Source organism: Glycine soja, chromosome 7, assembly GCF_004193775.1.
Source record: "Glycine soja cultivar W05 chromosome 7, ASM419377v2, whole genome shotgun sequence".
In the NCBI taxonomy this organism is placed as follows: domain Eukaryota; kingdom Viridiplantae; phylum Streptophyta; class Magnoliopsida; order Fabales; family Fabaceae; genus Glycine; species Glycine soja.
Window position 1 is genome coordinate 40,723,138 of NC_041008.1, and position 21,684 is coordinate 40,744,821.

At 32.5% G+C, this 21,684-nt stretch overlaps 2 protein-coding genes across 4 annotated transcripts; one reads left to right on the forward strand and one right to left on the reverse strand.

The window, feature by feature from the left end:
* Positions 1-7,469: 7,469 nt before the first annotated feature.
* Positions 7,470-10,939, forward strand: LOC114419706. 3 transcript variants are annotated; one of them, XM_028385456.1, is made up of 3 exons: positions 7,470-7,690; positions 7,850-7,975; positions 8,933-10,939. In XM_028385456.1, exon 3 carries the CDS (start codon positions 8,958-8,960, stop codon positions 10,560-10,562), a length of 1,605 nt encoding a protein of 534 aa, XP_028241257.1. In that variant the 5' UTR covers positions 7,470-7,690; positions 7,850-7,975; positions 8,933-8,957; the 3' UTR covers positions 10,563-10,939. The 3 variants fall into 3 exon arrangements, with proteins under 3 accessions (XP_028241257.1, XP_028241256.1, XP_028241258.1); XM_028385455.1 differs by lacking the exon at positions 7,850-7,975 and having other exon boundaries at positions 7,470-7,811; XM_028385457.1 differs by lacking the exon at positions 7,850-7,975.
* A 617-nt stretch (positions 10,940-11,556) lies between these two features.
* LOC114419705 (probable receptor-like protein kinase At1g49730) lies at positions 11,557-17,911 on the reverse strand. Its single transcript, XM_028385454.1, has 9 exons — positions 17,458-17,911; positions 14,633-15,181; positions 13,832-14,125; positions 13,436-13,697; positions 13,303-13,355; positions 12,895-12,962; positions 12,671-12,760; positions 12,400-12,484; positions 11,557-12,253 (listed from the first exon to the last, which is right to left on the reverse strand). The coding sequence occupies exons 1-9, from the start codon at positions 17,528-17,530 to the stop codon at positions 11,709-11,711; spliced, it is 2,019 nt and encodes a 672-aa protein (XP_028241255.1). The 5' UTR covers positions 17,531-17,911; the 3' UTR covers positions 11,557-11,708.
* Between the last annotated feature and the right edge of the window lie 3,773 nt (positions 17,912-21,684).

The following is a 21,684-nucleotide window of genomic DNA, read 5'->3' on the forward strand; positions in this document are numbered from 1 at the left end:
AACAACCACAATAAGATGTTAAAGATATAACTTCAAACTAATCTTTTCTTGTTCTCTAAAATCTATTTTTTTATGCTTCATTGTTATATCTATTAAAAATATTACTTTCGAATTAATGTGACATTTATGATATAATATAAGTCAAAGTATATACAAAATGATAAGAATATAAATCCAAATAATATAACAAGCCACAGAATGGCAAAAAGCTATAAAAATTAGAGTCAATGTAATAAAAAAAAAACTACTATATAATCTAATTAATTACATTAGCAAAATAAAGAAAAAAAACAACACCAAGAACCAGACTATGAAAAGCCAAAGTTACGGCCATCTAACAAGATATAAGACATTCAATAAATAAATTTTCTAATTATAGAAGTCTAAGAACCTAGTAAAAGATAACATTTTCCACACACCTCAAGTTCTCAACAAATCAAATATGTAATTCTTGAGATGTCTCTAGGTGACAGGCTAGCAGCAAAGAAGAGGCTTCAATAATGCAGTAAAAAAAAACCGGAAAACAAAAAAAGAAATAATATAGCAAAAATATTGATAAGAAAAAATTTAAAAAAGAAATTATAGATAAAGAAGGGAACAAACTGCAACTCTACAAGAGAAATTGATAGGAGCTAAAAGCATTGTGTAACAACAAAAGATGAGAGTGGACTTGAAGTTCAATTATTTTTTTAGGAACAAAATGGGAAAATAGAGAAGAGAGGAAGAATAGAAAACGGTGTGTGCGTGGAATAAGTTACCTCTCGTCTACGCTTTGTAATTTGCCCCAGTCCAGTTTGTTTTTGGTTAAGATCACACTGTTCGATAAGCTGCGTTCAAATTGGACTCTCTGTGCCTATGTTTCTCTCTATTAAAATCACTTGTGCAAAAGATACTTGGCCCCAACATATATATATTATTATATTAAAATAAAGATTTTTTTAACTAATGTCTTTTGGACATTCATTAAAGAACTAAAAAGATTTTTAAACCAGTCTTCCAATAAAAACATTCTCACTTTAAATTTTTTAATCAATACTCTTATGATATTAATTAAAATTTATCTTAAAATAATTGGAGAAAAAGGAGGAAAATATTATATTAATATTTAATAAAATATAAGCAATTTTAAAAAAATTAGGGGGGAGGGGGTTAAGGCTCCCCGGCACCTACATAGATCCACTGAAACCCTTTATTTTTGAAGGATTTCCACCAATACTAGAAAGGTCATTTTCCCAAGTATTTTTTAAAAAAACCAAGTCACTTTAGACTTTCACAAACTACAAAGATTTACAACTTTACCGTCTTTACAAGATAACTCTCAACAAAAGCTATACTTTAAATGATCAAAGGGTGTAAAATCATAGAACTTCTAACTCGTCTTTCAATTCTTCTCTTTAAATGCATACTTGGTGAAGACATGGTGGTTAAGTAAATCAATCTTCCCCTTTTGATTGAGAATTAAATGCATGAACACGTTCTTCAGTAAAGAGACTTGTTTGTCTTGTCTAGAGAGAGAAAAGGTATAACATTGGAGCTCTGTCAGGTTATACCGAAAAGGGACAATTATCTACTGACTACGTGAAAGAGCTTATGGCTTTTGTTCTCTCTTTCTTCATAAGGTACAAGGTGAATTGATAGGTTGACTTGAAACATGCATTCTACCAGAGGTGTTGGTGGCTTAGTTTTATTCAGTTTTTAATAAAAAAGTTACTGTTTGATTTGATTTTCTTTTAAAATAAAAATTTAAATCAAATCAAACTCAATAAAATCAAATTAATATTTTGTGCTTTGAATTGATTTTTATTAAAATATTATTTCATTAGAATTTATATATATTTTTTAAATTAACTTACATTGAAAAAATTAATAATAACAATTTACGAAATTTTTTAATATGATATATCATTTACAATAAAATTATGTTAAATTTGCATCTATTTTAAACTAAATATATCTTAAAAAATCATCTAAAAAAACACATAACACTAAAGTAATATAAGTGTTACGATTTGGTTCATTGCAAAAATACCTAGATTTGCTTTATTCGGTATTAATTGTGAACTACGAGCAAATAGAACACCCTTTAGGAGTATCATTACTCTTACATGAATTGTAAATGCATGAATATGATGGACCAAAAAATCCACAGTTCCTAACGGAATAGGTAACAAAGCAACTTTACTTCCCACTGCTACTAAATTATCAACCCCCAAGTCAAACTGGTACTTGTTGTTGAACCTAGGGCTATTGTGCCATAGCTATAATATCTTGAAGTTCTTTGTAACGTTGTAAAGTTTGTTTAACTCTTTGCGCAGTCTCATAATGTTCTTCACCAACGATTCGAGGTTGGAGCATAGTTGAGGTTGAATCTAAAGGATCTACTGCTGGATAGATACATTTGGCTGCTAATCCTCTTGATAGTACAATAGTAGCATCTAAATGTGCAAATGTCGTAGCAAGCGCATGATCAGTTAAATCGTCTGCAGGTACATAACCGACATGTTTGAGAAATAAAATCATCCAACTAAATCTAAAAAGAATTGATTTAGTTCGATTTTTGATTTTTGAGCGATTTTTTGTTTATTTTGATTTGGTTTGGATTTCAACACTCCTATAGTCTACTAGCATCATTTCACAAGACTTAATTAAGTTTTCATACCTAAAATATAGGTCATTTTCATATTATTACCTCATATTTTTTTCTTCAATCAAGTACCTGAAAAAAAATTTAGTTTTATTTTACTACTGTCATTAGTTGTCTTCCGTTAAGTGATGATGTGACAGATGGAGTGTCACGTCATTGCCTTCAATGACGTGGCACTGACATGTCAGTGATTGAGCGTGATGATATGACACTTCATCTACCACATCATCACTTAATAGAAGGCGACTAACGATAGGTAGTAAAATGAAACTAACTTTTTTTCAGGTAGGTATTTGACAAAAAATGAATTTTTTTGTTAGTAATATGAAATCGACATATTTTTCAAGTATAGGTATGAAAAACTTATTTAATATATGACATGAAAAACTTATTTAAATCTTTTATAATTGGTGTTTTGCAGTTTATGATCAATGTACACATGTAACATGTTATGTTTTTCTTCACTCTTCCTTCACTATTCTTTGGACCTAAAATATATATCTCACCATTTGATCTTGTTGGGTTGTGTTTTAGCTTTGTCAAGGTATTAAATGTACACACATCTTAACTTTTTAATTTCACCTTTAATACTATCTTATTAATCTAGTTCAGTTGATTAAACATGATAAATTGATAGGTGAGTTATTGTAAATTTCAAATATTATTTTTTATTTCTACCAATAAAAAATGTCTTATTAATATAATGTATTTCTTAGTTTGAATGATGAATTATCTTAAAAAAGTAAACGGGATAAAGTTTCTTAAGTTTATAGAAAAGTAAATTACATATATGTTCATTAAGTTATTTTAATAAATTTTTAATTTTTTTGACAAGTTTACAAATATTTGATCAAATAAAAGTATTTGAGAGACATTTTTTTTCTTATTGACTTATAAGAATTGCTTTTAGACATAACTTAAATTTACGATTTTCATTTTTATTTTTATTTTTAATAAAATAATAAAATATATCATTTATTATTTTATCTGAAATTAAATTATTTATTTTGAGAAAACTCCTCCTTATTATTTGTTAATTAAATTTTTTTTTCAAGATTGACTTAAATAAGTTTTTCATACCTGAAAAAATAGGTTATTTTCATATTATTACCTAAAACTTTGTTTTTTTTCAAATACATACCTGAAAAAAATTAATTTCATTTTAGTACTTGTTAATTTCCTTTCGTTAAGTCATGATGAGACGGAGTGTCACATCATTGAATGTGACGTGACAATGAAGTGTCCATGATAAGGTGATCATTACACCTTTCGTGCTGGTCGGAACTTACCCAACAAGGAATTTTGCTACCTTGGGACCGTTATAGTTATAGTCGCTGTTCACTGGGGCTTCGGTCGTCGGCTCCCATGTCATCAGGTCACCAACTTCCTTGACCTTTCGGCATTGGGCAAGCGTTAGCTCCTATACATGGTCTTACGACTTTGCGGAGACCTGTGTTTTTGGTAAACAGTCACCCGAGCCTGGTCACTACGACCTTCTTTGTGAGGAGGCACCCCTTCTCTTGAAGTTATGGGGCTATTTTGCAGAGTTCCTTAGAGAGAATTGTCTCGTTCCCCTAAGTATTCTCTACCTACCCACCTGTGTTGGTTTTCGGGTACAGGTACCCATTTGTTGAAGGTCATTCGAGCTTTTCTTGGGAGTATGACATGGATTACTTCAGCACTGTAACGCCTGATAGCGTGATGACGTAACACTTAGTCTGTCATGTCATAACTTAATCAAAAGTGACTAACGACAAGTAATAAAACAAAACTGAATTTTTTTTAGGTACTTGATTAAAAAAAATATCAAATAATAATTAAAAAACAACTTATATTTGAGGTATGAAAAATTTAATTAAGCCACTAAATAAATACATTTTTATAATAAATGCAACAAATATTTGGATGATAAGATAGATACAACCTTAATACCTTAGTTGTTTTCAAAAAGCATTTACCGACGGGAATAAATGTATTAACTAGAAATTTATAATTTTACTGTCATTTTTAATTTGAAAATCAAATTCACTTTATACCATCTTGTATTTTTCTAAAATTTGAAATTAAAGACATCGGGAGGAAAGGACACTAGTTTCTTAACAACATAAGTGATATAATATTATTTTAAATTATTTTTACAAAAAAATGATTAATTTTTAATTTTATATAATATCTATGCAAAATAATTATTTTCCAAATACATTATAGTATACTAATGACTAATGATGGCATTATTATCATAAAGTACATATAATTATTTAATAGCTACCATTATTCATTTCGACATTGCATCATTTAAAAAAGCAAGTATGATTTATCATAACGCAATGTAACATTAAAAGAAATTTGATAAAATATAATATTTATTATCTTTTTATATTTTCACCAATGCATAATAAAATTTATAATTTACTTTTGTTTTAAATAATAAATATATTAAAGAATAAATCAATATAATTTGAATTATGTCCTTATCGATACAAAGTTCATAAGAGTTGAGGCTAATAATTATTTATAAATATTTTTTCCTCTCGCCTACTAAGGAACATTTTACTAAAAATAAAATCTTGACAGTCTATTAAATACCTAATCAGATTGCCTATAAATCCTAATAATGTAAACTTGAACTTAAGATAAAAAAATTAAACACATATTTAAAATTAGAGTAATCCTTATACGAGCACAAACATAAAAACTCACTCCAAACCACAACCAATCAAAATTTTACAGTTAATAAATTAAAAATAAATAAAATCCGGCATTTATTTTTCAAAAAAAAAAAATCCCCTCCTAGAGAGTAGAGGTAGAAATGAGCTAAGTCAAGCTTTACTAGGCTTGAGTTCGGCTTGAGTTGAATACGCAAGACTTGAGCTTGACTCATTACCTGTCATAGACTTTTCTTTAAAGGTTCGACTCTGCTTACATAAAAGTCTGACTTGACCTACGAGCCTATCTAAAAGTTTGCTTAAAGACGTCTTTGACCAATTAATTGTTTTAAAACATGGTGAAATACTAATTAAAAAAAAGAAACTTATAAAATTTCATATAAGTAATGTACAAATCTAAAAATAATTGATAAACAAAATCATATTGAATTCAAGTTGTTAAAATACAAAATATATTAAAAGAAAATGAAAAAAGAGCATAATATTAAAAAATATATGTATTAGAGATGATTTATACTAATATAGCCAAATAAAAATATTTAAATTGTCTGAAAATGTCTTTACAAAATATTTTTTTTCTTTGAAAGTATTAATCTAGTTGCATTATCCTTTTAACTTGAATCTTTTTCTTTTTGAAAATTGTCCACATACAAGTAAACTCTTTAAACACTTTATGTCAGTTCATCCTGTCATTTATAATGTCATAAAAATGGTATAAATAATAGTTATTATTATTATTATTAATATTATTATTATTATTATTACTTAAACAAGCCGGCTTGTCAAGCTTAATAAACTTTTTTTATAGTTTGATTTTGGCCTTTTTATCTAAAAAAACTTTTTAAAAAGCTTGAACTTGACCTTCATAATAAACATGATTTTGTTTTTTATTTTCCATCATTTCCAATTACCAAATTGATTTTTGAATCATTGTGCTACAACTAAGCAACCAATTAGGCTCATTCTAATGTTGAACTATTTCAAATATAGATGTTTTGTGAAGTCAGTAGGCCTTTTGTTGTTAGATGGAAAGACCAACTCGATCATCACTGGCATTTAATTGACAGACATGGCAATCTGCATGATGTTGTCTACAATAAAGATTTGACCAGCCCAACCATTGTGCACAGATGGACAAGACTAAGGACTTTCTATAGGCTCGAGGGAGCTCACTATGTTACATTAGCCTATTACGGTCAGTCTCTCTTCTTGCTAACCGTATTCAAAACCACCAGTGTTGCAAAATCTTTTCTAAAATGACACTCATTATACCATCAAGTACGACTTTCAAGTTGCTTCTTAATGAATACAAGGCCACGTGCAACAACTTGGTAAGATACTTAGTTACATACTTCATTAATTAACAAGCATCTTTGTTTGTTTTTTATTATTATTCATTAACTCAAATTTATTTATTGGTTATAGCAGGATGTTCCAAGTAGTATGCACTACTTTATGAAAGAGAAATGGTTCACTCAATTGAACATAGCAGACTGTGCTGTCAAATGCCACATTGTTTACAATCACTGGCGAAAGACGACAAAAATTGGATCTGGATGGAGAGATTTTTCCAAATCCCAAAGCTTCAAAGTTGACATGGAATTAGTGTTCGAATTTCCTGATTCCAATGTCAACTATGCTTTCATTTGGCCTTGCTTATAAATTTATTGCAATATTGAAGTAACATTGATAAATTTTTGTAAATTACACATTTATTTACTTCTCAACTTTTTGCGACAAACTTTGATTTTAACAACATGACTTTGTTATTTCTGTTATGGTATATAACACGACTTTGTTATTTCTGTTATGGTATATAACACCTGCTTTTATTTTATATCATCATCAAATTTCATTTATACATACTAATTATCTGCTTTTTTATATTATATTGTTTTTTAGCTCATTCAATTGCTTTTAAATTTAGAAAATTAATATATTATATAATATTATAACTATATAATTAACGTCTATATTATCAGTTGTATTTTCCAGCTTATCCGTGTGAACTTATAGATTACTTACTAGTTGTTCAGGATAGGAAGGACACACACGTATTTGCTTGTATAGAACATGACACAGGCCACGTGGGCTTTTTTTTTGGATAGAGTCATAAAATAAAGGCCTATATAGCATAATGTCCATTGTATAGTACATCACAATGTCATAAGAAAGTACAATAAAATATTCAAATCTCGATTAATCCTAAGTCCTAAAGTCCCCATTAATCCCAATCCTTCTTCACTTTCACTCTTTCCTTTCGCTAGCAGCAAGTAAAATCCCAGACCCAAAAACAACACCTTGCCGTATCCTTGTTCTTCAAAATTACTTCCTCTACTCTCTCTATCCGATTCTTCAATAATCACGCGTTTCTTATACGGTAGTATTCTTCTTCGGGATCATTGATCATTCATTTGCTTAGAAAGCGTTTCTGCATCAACCGATTTGATTTCCCACTGATAACTCCCCAATTATTTTCCAATTACTTCCACTAATTATTGGTATCTCTCTTATTTATTTTCTTCATTTTTGGTTTTAGTGAAAGATGTTTATTTATAGATAACGCGTGCTGTGGGATTTTGGGTTTTGAGTTCCCTGCTTTTTCCAACACTTTTGCTCCGATTTGGTTCCGATTAGAACAATTTCTGCTTACTGACTTGTATAGGTGAGCAATTTGGAAGAAATATTGCTGCTTTCTGTTCAAATATGTGTTTTTTTTTTCCTGATGGAATTTCTTTGCTCTGAATTTTGCGTTGCCAGACCTAGGTTTGTGGAACTTCAATTTTTTTTTCTGGTTGTGTGTTTTGAGTGTTTTGTTGTACGGATAAGTGGTAGAAATTGCATAAAGTGTGTTTCTTTTGATTTGGTGTTTCAGTTTTTGATCTCAGTGGTATTGGAATGGGGTCTTGGTTCAATATATGCAGTGGTGTGGGGGTAAGAGTTGGGGCTTATGAATATTCGTTGTTGCGTTTTGTTGATGTCGTTTTCAATCACTGGGGGACATCATCAAGTGATGATAGACCCTTATGGTACTGTGACAGTGAACTTGGCTTGACCATTGCCTTATAATTGGGATTCCCTAATTATCTTCTAATTTAGGTTAAATACATGGACTGAACTGATGCATATAAAGTGGAGTGATGGATACAAATCATATTATGTTATGAAATCATTTTATGTTTTGACTTTTGAATATGTTTCAGAATCTTTATTTTGGGGGGTACGTGGGTTCAATAATCTTGTTAGTCCTTAGTTTAATATCCTTAACATTGATTTCCATTGTGGAATCTGTGACGTAGATATCTTGCATTGGGCTTTCTTTGGCAATGAGGCTGTTCTGGTTCTTGCTCTAGTTGTTTTAATTACTGTTTGGTAGCGCGTGTTGACATATGATAGTTCCTAGAATAGATACTCTTTAAGTTGTAACCTGCTTCTGATTGAAGGGAAAAAATCTGATTTTATTCTAGTTATGTAGGTCTTTTTTCTCTTTTATGGTGCATCAAGTGTGTCTATTTTAGGTCTTGTGGTTTTCATGCCTATAGTCTTACCTTCTCGCTATGTTGCAATATGATGTTTCTGGGGATTTGTTTGTTTAATGATGTCTTCACTCCATTATGTGCAGGAACATCTGATTTTCTAGTGCATTGATGGCTACCCCAAGTAAATCGACACCAATAATAGCTTCAGACACTTTGGAACCAAAAGGGAAGACTATGACTATGACTGAATCAAACGCAAACATTCTTCAATGTCCTTTAAACCAGCAACTCCATAGCTCCTTAGATGGCCCAGTAGCAATCCTATGGGATATTGAAAATTGTCCTGTTCCATGTGATGTACGCCCTGAGGATGTAGCAGGTAATATAAGAATGGCTTTACAGGTGCACCCAGTAATTAAAGGAGCTGTTATGATGTTTTCTGCATATGGGGATTTCAATGCTTTCCCTAGGCGGCTTAGAGAGGGCTGTCAGAGAACTGGTGTTAAACTTATTGATGTTCCCAATGGGAGAAAAGATGCTGCTGATAAAGCTATCTTGGTCGACATGTTCTTATTTGCTCTTGACAACCCTCCGCCATCCTCTATAATGCTTATATCTGGAGATGTTGATTTTGCACCAGCACTTCACATTCTTGGTCAGCGGGGATATACTGTAATTCTTGTCATCCCTGCTAACGTGGGTGTTTCTTCTGCCCTATGCAATGCTGGTAAATTTGTCTGGGACTGGCCCAGTGTGGTTCGTGGGGAAGGCTTTGTGCCCCCTTCGAAGGCTTTAGTGCCACCCCGTGGAGGTCCAGTTGATCTTGCTGGATATTTGATGGGATGCCATATCAATGACAACTCTGATGGACAAAATGAAGAAGAAGCAATAGTTTATAGAGGTATGTCACAGAGCTATTATAACTCGAGGGAATTCTCAATGGTGTCACAATCTCTGTCTGAATACAACTGTGGCACATCGAACACGACTTACTTGCCAACAACTATGAGATCACATAGCTTTCCATCTGTATTGAACGATGCTCCAGGAGGGTCTATGATGCCCTCAAGTGACCTTAATGAATGCCAGTTATGGGTACAGCCTGGGGATTTAAATGGTCTCAAGGGGCAGCTGGTAAGGTTGCTCGAACTTTCTGGAGGATGCCTGCCTCTGGCCCGAGTTCCAGCAGAGTACCAGAAACTTTATGGGAGACCTCTTTATGTATCTGAATATGGGGCAATAAAGTTGGTCAATCTTTTCAAGAAGATGGGTGACACCATGGCTGTGGAAGGGAAAGGGAATCGTAAATTTGTGTATCTCGGAAACTGGAGGACAGGCCCAAGTGCTCCTCCTCTCTCTCTGGCAAAGAAAGATAAGAAAGGAAAGGGAGCCCAGGAAGAGAATATGAATATTGTCACTGGTGGATGCTCTTCAGATGAGTTCTCAGATGAAGAAAGAGTAGTCATCGAAGAACCTGATGAAAGCAGTTGCATAGGAAAGGGCAATCAGGGTAGAGCCGCCAAATGTGAAGTCGATGACCATTTTATCGAGCAATTCAAGTATGAGCTGCAAGAGATTCTGGTAAGCTATTCTTGTAGAATATTCCTAGGTTGTTTCGAGGCTATATACCAGCAGCGATACAAGAAACAACTGGAATATCAGAGATTTGGTGTGGACAAGTTGGAAGGTTTGTTTGAGAAAGTGAGTGATGTGGTAGTATTGCATGAGGAACCAGCAAGCAAGAAGAAGTTTCTGGCTGCTGTGGGTGGTTAGAAAACTGAGCAACGGACTGCTATCTACTTTAACCGTTCTGATGTTTTAAACTTATGCTCAGGAGTTACTTGTTCTCTCTATCAAACTCATCCTTTTCTGGTTTTTTACTCCTTAGAAGTCTTGTAAAAATGATATGCTGGGCGTATGTGTTTTTTTTAGTCACTGTCCTGCATATATATGAATCTTTTCTAAAATTTGTGTTTACTTCCAGTCTCTGCAACTGATTAGCTACTTATAGGAATCGGGCGATATGTACGAGTAGTAGCTTTTGTACTTCTGTCCTGTATCCTATCTCAATGTACACTTTCTCCATACATGACTTTTCTTGATACTGATTACTAGTTGAACTTCAACATAATTCCTTTTATGGTTCTGTACCACGAAGTTTCAGTGGGAAATGATTGACTATGTCCGTTACTGAATATCTCAATAAAGAGAAATTAAAGGGATTATCCTTTATGAAAATAAGGATCAATACCTATAGCTAGTAAGGAGAAAAAATTATAAGGAATAAAACCTGGGTTATAGTACTTTAAATATCAATGTCTACTGATGCTTTTCTACTAATGTCATAAAAGGTAAGCCATTGCAAAAATGGTAGTGTGGTGGGGGGAAATCAATTATATTTTCATGTTCACAGTGAAGCAACTCTCAATGACTCTCATTTTTTCACGTTTTTTCTACGATTATGGCCCCTCTACCCCGCTTATCTTAGTCAAGAAAGATACATGGCTATTGTGCATTCCAATTTTATAACTTTTCAAACAGTTTATACTAAGACCTGGAGCTTCTCCTTCAGAACCATGCCTTACAAAGAGAAAATTGGCATGCATGACTATGAAATTGAAATCTGTCACCCCAAAAGCCTCAGTTACAGGCACTGTACGTAGGTTTGAAAGGTCCCTTAAAATAATTTCTCAAAATTATAATATAATAATCCACATTGCTCGTGTTTCTTAACTTAAACTGTGAAACAGCAAGCTAATGGAGATGATAAAAGCAAAGAAAGCACTATATTTCTCATTTATCCAAAGATTTTAATATATGGACACCTTAAAAGAGTTTCTCCTACTTCTAAAAAATCCACAAGTCAGTGAGTAAATGAGAAATGCAAAATTGAAGTCAACTTGAAGGATCTAAAGACTTTCAGAGAGAGAAAATATTTGGCGGAGACTGTGGAGAGCCACTCTCAAGTAAAAAGGTTCTACTGCAATACGACCTAGACGTACTTGAAGATGAAGCAAGATATCTTCCATCTCCGCTGTGAGACAATGCCTCATTTCTGAGCATTTTCCCCTTGCTTCTTCTGCCTCTGTGCTGACTTCCCTGACATTCTTCATCTTCAACTGCTTGTAGAAACTCACTGTGCATTGGTTCTGATGTCTCATACAGAAGCCTAAGTACCTGTTTTATCGAAGGCCTTGCCCTTCCTTCTCTCTGTGTGCACCATGCTACTATAGAGATTACTGTTTGGAGCTGATCCAAGTCAAAAGACTCCCTCACATTGGGATCTACTAGCTCCAGTAATCTTGTGTCTGATTCCATGTATGGTTGAGCCCATTCTACCAAATTCTTATTACCTTGAATGGCTCGCCTTCCTGTCACAATTTCAAGTAGTAACACCCCAAAACTGTATATATCACTTTTCTCGGTGAGCTCTTGAGTAACAACATATTCAGGATCCATATAACCTGGAATTGAATTTAACATCCAAAATTAAGTATTGTCAATAATGAAGGTTTATAGCTGTAGTTCCCTGGATATAGAACCATCCTCTGAATTGCGTACGAAGCCAAAATTAGTCAAGATAAATATAATGAAGAAAAGAATTTTATACCTGGAGTTCCCCGGATTTCAGTGTTTACAGGTTCAAAGCATACTGAGCCATCTTTTGAAGCTTGTGCAAGGCCAAAATCGGCTATCTGTGAAAAGACGTAATACAGGAATAAAGAAGTTAGTAAACACTTAACACCATCTGATGGGAGAGTGTAGATTTGCACTATCCATATATAACATCATATAAATTTTGCATTATTTTGAGCTCTTGGACTACAAAAAGACAATGAATATTAACAGGAGAAATGGTGGCAGTGTGAGGGTCATCCAACCTTAGCGACAAAGTTCTCATCCAGTAAAGTGTTGCTAGATTTAATATCTCTGTGACACAGAGGAGGATCGCAATAGAAATGGAGGTACTCCTGCACGAGAGAATATGAGATTGAGAATTAAAATTAAAATCCATAAAATAAAAGAATAAAGAAAAGAGAGGATTAAAAGAAATCAGCCAGTTGATTGAGCTAAATCTTGAAATTAAACCAATATGAGATATTACCAGTGCATTGGCGACATCAATGGCAATTTGGATTCTAGTTCGCCAACTTAAAGGTGTTTTACCAGGGGCTGTACAAATCAACAAAATATATTAAGGGGTTAATAGGGAAAAGAAGCTAAGGATATTGATCTGTTTCCTCACTACTTTAATGCTATTAATTTGGTGCATAATATGTTTTATTGCCATGTTCAGTCTGGCTGAAAGTGCTGAGTTAAAAGATGCAGAAAAGCACATACAGAAGATCCACATGAAAATGAATGCAAGCACAAGGGGGGAGGATGGATGTTCCATTTGTAGTCTGACCAAATATTATCGTAAATATGTTATTCAAAACAGTGTGTGTGTGTGTGTGTGTTATGTTTTTTAAAGGTAGAACAATGTATCGAATATAGATATTGAGAGGCATACAATGAAGATGATCTTTCAAGCTTCCATTTCCCATGTACTCATACAACAGAAACCTGCCATAAAGATGCAGTAGGGTTTGATTCATTGGCATATGATGTCAAAGAACATAATAAGCACACAGAAACAGATATACCTCTCACGTTTTTTAATGCAAAAGCCTTTTAAAGCAACAAGATGCCGATGGTGCAGTCGAGCAAGAAGTTCAATTTCTCTGCAGAACTCATCCTCTCCCTGCTCAGATATTCTGTTCATCCTTTTTACTGCTATGACCAGGCCATCAGAAAATTGAGCTTTATACACAGTTCCAAATCCCCCTTGGCCAATGACAGTGCTAAAGTCCTCTGTTGCCTTTTTTATCTCCCTGTAGCTGAATTTTCGGAACATAGATGAAGAACCTGCATGCCATCCCCACACCCCCACCCCCACCCCAAACAGGAAACATAGTAAGAAAAAATAAAAAGTCCCGGTTTCAATATATTACTTCTAAGAAAGAAATAAACAAAACAAGTGTGATCAACCAAAACCTTACCTTCCTGAAATTTCCACGTTGCACAAGGAGGTAATGTTTTCGAACAGGATTTACCAAAATTATCGGGCTCGTCTAGCTCTCTGCTTTTCTGGCGAATTAGAACTATCAAGACTATGAGTGTGATAACAGCAACAGCTGTAACTGCAATAGCAATACCTGGAACTAATGTCAAATGATATGAATGGTGGTTTCCCTTTAAAGGTGCACTTAACAATGGTTGACTTGGCCCATCAGCAACCAGTGGGGGGCTTGGTGAAGCCTTAGGAGCAGGAAAGGATGGGGATGACTCTGAAACTGGCATCACAAATGGAAAAACATGATCAGCTAAATTTTACTTTTATTGGTACAACACACAGACTTCATTGCATCCGTGGAATGAATATTTAATAGGGTAAAAAGAAACAAAAAGTGCAGTCATTTGGCACACATTAATTATTATAACTAGTCTTGATACAGTTTTTTCAAGCATAATTTAGTTAATACTGTTTTCTATTCTTGTCCTGTCGTACCAATAGAAAGGGATTTTACAACAATTGTTTATTTGGTGAGAAATGAGTATGAAGAGGATCTATAACATTCTAAAGTAGAGATCTCATCTATTTTATCGGCTTCACGTCATAATAAGTCTCAAAGACATAATTATATAACGTATGTAGTAGCATTAACACATGAAGGAACTCATGCACAGAGAGAGACCTGGAGAGGTAAACAAAAAACATCACTAAAAAAAACAGAGAGACCTGAAGAGGGAGAGCATCACAGTGATTCTTGTTAAAAAAATTAATTTAAAACTGTTCTTACCAGGAGGTATGAGAAGTCCTTGAACCCCAAAGAAACAAATTGCAATGTCAATAATAGATATCTCATCAACCTGGCTTGCTAGTGCAGCAAAAGTGGCATCACGGCATGTACTTAGTGATATATTATCTTCAATTCCAATATGATGCAGATAACCAAAGCCGGCATTTAAGCATTTCTTACATTTACTTTCCTCTCCAAGTGGTGCTTTGCAATTTTTTGTGACCTCCGTAAATCTGGGGGATTGCAGCATTTGGGCAACACTAGTTCTCCCCCTGCATTCATAATTAACAGGAATTTTTGTCCCAAAACCACAGAAAGCTGTTGCATTTTGTGCAACTCCATTAAGTTGCAAGGTTTGAAATATGGTTTGGAGGCACGTGTCAGACGCATTTTGAGGGACCCCTAGGTTGCCTGTTGCATTAGCAAAACGAGCAACAGAAATTGCAACATTAGTATTGATGTAGCGGCAACATTTTCCCCTGTCACCATGGTTGGAGCATAGAGAGGATGCCAGTGTGAAGTTCGAACCAGTAAAATCCAAAGGGCAATCTGCAAAAGGAGCAGTGATATTTAGACCATTAAATCACATTTATAATCCTTCACCTGTATTGCCAACAATTTACTACTAGTACATTTAAAAAGATTGACCAGTCGTGTTAACTCCCATAAAGTTACCATGCAGCTGCAATCCTCAAGATATAAAGATATCAGTTTAGCTAACCATTACCCTAAGGGAAATGGTTCAGCACTCAAAAGTGAAAATTTTATTAAAAAATGTAACTTCCAAATATTACCAATATATTTTTTCTATTTGTCGATTCCTTAGCCATTTCCCTCAAGGCAATGTTAGAGAAACTGTACAAAGTACAGCCATATTCTGTTTGTGACAGTATTCGGAATGCAGGGCATAAAACTATACCCCAAAATAGGTCCAATCTTAGTTTCATTTCATGACATTCTTGAGGTATTAGTTTTGAATACATAGTTCTTTGATTATTACTGTTTAGTGTTTACAGTCACAATATGTGCACCATGAAAGTTTTAGGCTCCCAGCCTATGTCATAATTCCCCTTGAATAAATCTTGAATATGGAAAAATATTGTGGAAGGGCATCTATCTTAATGAAATAAGTTTACTGCTCAGGTTTCGCCTGATGTTCATAGGCAATGGACTTACAATTTATTTGGGTAAAGCATATACTTTGACATATAATGGAATAAACATGGACTTGATGTGATTTTATGGATTTTTATTTTACTCGAGAGCATTGTTATAATAAGGTTGCAACAAGTTCTTGAACTCACTTATTATTAATAAGGTTTATAATAGGGTGTCAAGGTTCCTAAATCTTAAGCCATCAAGTGAAGCCCAGACATGGTTTATATCTCTAACATGCAAACGACTTTGGACTCAAAGCATGAACAAAGCACAAGCCAAATAAACCTTGTTCTGAAATTATAATTTAATGAATTATAGTCTCCTTCCTAGAGAGATGCTTAAATTATACTCTCCTCTCTTCTTATTCTAAAAATCACACTTTCTTCTCCTAAGAGATTAATTTGCACTTGAATTTAGTCTATTTTTATTTAAATGAACCTCTTAGAGTCAAATATTTCTCCTTTTATGACTTTCAGCATTATCAGCAACTAATTTTGAATCCTATACTATTAACTTTGGGACATTAGAAGATAAAATGAAGATTTTTAACTAAGTTTCAAAGTCAGTAGCATGAATGTACAAAACATCATTTCATTTACTAAAGTCCAAAATTCAATAAAAGAATGTTCAAAATTAGTTGTCAGTGATCATGAAAATTGAAAAGAAATCCATTCATAGTTGCTCACCACACACACACACACCTTTACACTAAAATGGATTAGAGTGCAGAACATATTGATCTCTCCGGCAAGAGGAGAGCAATTTTTAAGGTAAGAGATGAATGCTGTGTAATTTAAGCACCTCTTAGGGGAAGAGAGTGTATGCACTCTAGTTTAATAGTAGTAAGAATAATAGGGGAAGCAATTATGAAACTCTTGACTATCAAGGACAAACTCTCTTAAAAGCACTATTTGGTAAAACCTGGCAACTGTTTGGTATCACCAATAACATGCCTTAGCTTTCATCACAATATGAACACTTACATTTTACATAGTTTATACCAGTTAAAAGCACAACAGAGAATGCCAGATGTGCAGGGATAGCCTTATCTAAATTGTAGTCTAGATTAAATGCGGTCAAATGTTTCTACTTTCTGCTCTTCAAAAGGGTCCTCCATGAGCAAACCTAGAGTAATTGTGATTATGTAAGAGCAGAGGATTGAACATTTTCTATACTAATTTCTGCAACCATTCTGGTTGTAAAAGCTTCTGTTATGGCTACAATTCCATCAAGATACTTATTCCCGTGTTCAAGCAACTTTGATTTTGGGAAAACATGGTGAGAGAAAAGTTAGTAACACATTGGCAATGTGTATCATTGTCCAGATTCATTAACACCTGTCAACCCTTTTTCTCATCCCTTTTATTTAGTTTCCCAATAGGTCAAGAATGCAATGCAACGGGGAAAAGCAATCATAACTATGACCAATATGTAAATGCTGCAAGAATATCACACACGAGTTCCAATTTTTCCCATTCACATTAATAAATACACCTACACCCATTCTCATTCATTCCTAACTTGACACCATTCCTTACCCAAGATGGGTAAAAGACAGAATCCACAAATCAATGCACTAGTTTGAGTACCCAGCATCATAATAAGGCACAAGGGTGGAAGATATTGAAGCATAGCTAAGAAAGGAAAGAACTTTAGAATGAACTAACCAGCCATTATGACAGGAAGCTGCATTCCAAGAAAAGCCAACAATCCCACCAAAGATTCAAGCCAGAAAAACATGGTGGAGGCGATGGAAGGGAAGAAAGATGAAAAATTTAAGGGCTTTCAAACAAGAGTGTGTTTATGTTTAACCACCCATTTTGGGAACACCATTTCACCGCTTCTGGCTGGCTACAATAGGTCTTATTAGAGTTTTGAGAAAGACCGGTGAGTGAGAGAGAGAAAGAGAGAGGGGTGTGTGTGTGAATATGAGTGAGAGTGAGAGGGTTTTCTGTACTTTTGTTTGTTTGGCTCTGAATAAATGCGCACTGAAGAGGAAGAACAACAATTTTAATTGATGCTTTCGTGGGGTACACCTTTATTTTGTTTCAGATTCCACAGTACACCAGAGGCTCCCATTTTCATTTCTGTCATTCCATGCCATGCCACTCTCAAAAAATGTTCATGTGATAGCTGTTCAAACCTCGAAGCTAATGCCTAATGGCAAATACTATGCACCAAAATTCAAACCAGTAAAATATGATTTTTTTTAAAATAACATTTAAATCTTAGTTGTTGAATATATAATATGTATAACTATCCATCAAACATGTAAATTAACTATGGAAGTTGGATTATTTCAAATTAATTAGAGATGTTGAAATTAAGTTATAAATACTTAATTGTATTAAATATTTAAAGAAAAAATATTTTACCTATAATAATGATACTTATACTTGACTCAAATAAGATTATTTGTCTTTAAGTGAAAGATGTTTGTAATTTATAAACAAAAATAATATAATATCTATAACTCATAAGTTTCTACTGAACACGAGGTAACGATTATTTAAAATTAACTAGTTGTTGAATAATAACAAATTTGATTTGTACGAAATCATGTATATATTATTTGCATAATCTTGATACCTGAAAACTTTACCATTGTTCAAATTGTACTGTGATTATGTCCTAATGAGTTCAGACAAATGTAAAGGACAGACACTTCTTATCATGTTGCTGCTGCATTTATGAGGGTAAATTTGATTTACTATTTTTTAATTTATTTATTTATTTATTTGTGTGTTGCTGCAACTTGCAATGCGATTGGAGCTTTGTTTGGCCGCCGCCGCCGCCGCCGCCGCCTTCTTTCGACAATGCTAAAGCTTCAATCAAACACCTCCATATCTACTTTTAGTAATTTAATAAATAATGGCTAATTAGGTACATAAAATTTGTTAGGCTAAAATACACAGTTTGTTTCTCATCTTATTTTTATTGTAGTTTAGTTTTTTAAATCTAAAAATATCAACAGAGTTGAGTATTTTATTTTTAATGAAAATAAAACCTTGGAGAGGAAACATCACGGTCCCAAGAGACGGAGCGACATGAGTATTATCTCCTTATGAATTATTCCTATATCATTCTTAACACATTTTCACTAAGTCAAATTTCTTGGGATAAAAGTTGAATCCAAATATAAGAGATTAGTTTCCACTACTTGGTGAATTAAGGTTTGATCTTGGCTGAGAGAGATACCCATATCTTTATCCATAATGTCCCAAACATAATTACCTTTCAAAAAGGAAACATTTTAACAAAAAAAAAACCATTCTTATTAAATTAAGTTAGTCCTTTCATTAGATTATTACACTAAAATGACAAGCTGCGAAATATGTTAGATTAGATAAAAAAATTATCATGTCATCCAAGATTAACATTATTAGTAAAAATAAAGGAACTGATTAATAACCAATTCAATTTAATAAAAACTCTTTAAAAGACAATTTTTTTAATAAAAAAATGATACCAACCAAAACTAAAAAAATAAAAAGAGGAATGAAAATGTTTCTTATCCTATTTGTTTCGAGTTACTCCACTCTCCATCGGAGTGATATTCTTTTCTTATGGAATGTAAAAAGCTTAATCCTTTACGTGGTTACTGAATTTGTTTTTAGATGAAAGACAAGATAGTTTGTCACACTCAACCTCAACGGCTCCAATTAAATAACTCCAAGGTCTCCATAAGCTCCAAAATCATACAAAATATTATGTCATGGATTTAGTTGCATCACCATGTGAGGTTCCGTGGGACCTATTACACCTGTGTTGCTACATACATGTGATATGGTGGCCGCAGACAGCACCCAATGGCGTAGAATGCCATTGATAATGGAGCATGTTTGTTTCTCTTTGCCCACGGGTTTTTCTATCAAACGTGTCCAAATTATTTTGCATTAAGATATTCATATACTGGTCATTCAAGAGAAGAAATCATTCCTAGTGTGACAATATTGATGTTTATGTTTTTCTGTTCTAGTATTTATTGATGGTATATACAACTTTGTACTAGTTGTAAATTAAAGACTTATGTATGTTTCAGTTCTTTAAATTTGGATTATTGTTATTTTTTTATTTCTTAAATTTAAATTTTTTTTAATAATCTCTTCATTTTAAAAAAATGTTATTTTTAGCTGCTTTTTTTTTTTGGTTATTTTTTAAGGTTTAAATGTGTAACTTGTGATGATTTTTTATTACATGAGAGACTTAAAAAATATTTTTTAATTTGAGAGATTAAAATAAAAAAATTTAGATTTGAGAGAACATAAACAAAAGTAATCTAATTTGAGGGATAAAAACGTATTTAAATCTAATTAAATTATACTATTATAATCTGGGTTACGCCCATTAAAACTGTGTAAGTTAAACTCAGTCGGTATACTAATAAATTATTTATGTAAGAGGAATATCTAAAAAATAATACTGTTTCCATTCGATCATGTTCATTTCACATTAATCTAATATATTTTATACTCTTTCGTGATGTTCTATGATTACATTTCTATAATTCTTAACAAAATAAATATATTAATTATTTCGGTGATGCATTATTACATTATATACCTTTTTTTTATAGTGTTCCTATCGGATTAGAGAAGAGGATACATGTAGTTTAAAAGGGTTATATATATATATATATATATATATATATATATATATATAAAGAAACTATTAACTTTAGAAAGAAAAAACTTATGCACTAGTCGAATTGAAAAGGAAAATGTACTTGGTCATTTCCTATTCCGTTTTCCTTTTATTAGTTTTATATGAAGTTCATTGGGAGCATCTTTTGAAGATTTGTTTTGGTAAATAAAGGGGTCGACATCTGGACTCCACGATTGTCGGCATGTGAAGTTTGCATTTTAAATGAGTTGGATAAGTTTTGTTTACAAAATAAATGAATTTTTTTAGAGGTTTGTAAAAATTTGTAAATAGATGGACCAGATCTATGGGTCTAAATTGTAATTTAAAAAATATATAAAATTAGAATAAAAGAAATAATTTCATTTTTAAATTAAAATCTATCATATTAAAATATATTAACATTTTAAACATAATAAATTAACACTAACAACCTAAATTAAATATCAAAATTTTAATATAAAAGTTAACAATACTTACATATATTAAACTTAGGTTGATTAAATACATAATTCACAAATCCAATAGATCTACCAACTTAATGAATCAAACTCATAAACTCAAAATAATTATACAAATTTTAGATAATAAAGAAAGAAAGGGCCAACTCCATTCTACATTTGTCCAATAACGAACTTCAGCGAAGCCAAGTGAGTGAATATTAAGCCCGACAAAGGTATCAATTAAGAAATGTTAATGTTGGTTAACGTGCAAAATCCAATTGTTTAGGGATAGAAACAAGCCAACGTGACTGGATCAAAAAATATTGTATGGTAGTAATAATTAACAAAAAGTGTGCCAGCTATCCTTATCTGTTTTGGCTAATTAAATAACTCCAATTGAGAAACTGTATTCGGAAATATATGAAACACAAACCAATCCTGTTTTTTTTTTTTCAGTTTTAATAATTGAATTAAAAATGTTTTAAAAGTAAATTAAATTAAAAATCAATTCAATTCTATTTTTACTCAACATGTATTATTTTGAAATTTATATTTTGAAAAGTAAAAAACTAAAAATTCACTACCTCCCCAAGTAGGACTTGAAAAACTTATTTTAAATTTTAGTTGTAAAAATATACATTCAATCTTTTGAGCTCCCAACTAATGATATTGCAATGACAGGCCGAATTTTTGGATGAAAATTTGAGTTGGATCCTAAAAAATACATCTTGAAAAGGAATGATAATTTTAAGTGTGATTAAATTTTAGATCAATCATTAATCACAATCCGTTTAAAGAATCAAAACTTGT

Bases quoted from the DNA above. Each gene is read 5' to 3' on its own strand.
- LOC114419705 (XM_028385454.1), bottom strand. From the start codon at position 17,530: ATGTTTTTCTGGCTTGAATCTTTGGTGGGATTGTTGGCTTTTCTTGGA. The intron at 15,182-17,457 runs GTTAGTTCATTC...CTCCTTTTGCAG, and splicing joins GCTTCCTGTCATAATGGCTG to ATTGCCCTTTGGATTTTACT. The intron at 13,356-13,435 runs GTATATCTGTTT...TCTTTATGGCAG, and splicing joins TGCATTAAAAAACGTGAGAG to GTTTCTGTTGTATGAGTACA.
- LOC114419706 (XM_028385455.1), top strand. From the start codon at position 8,958: ATGGCTACCCCAAGTAAATCGACACCAATAATAGCTTCAGACACTTTG.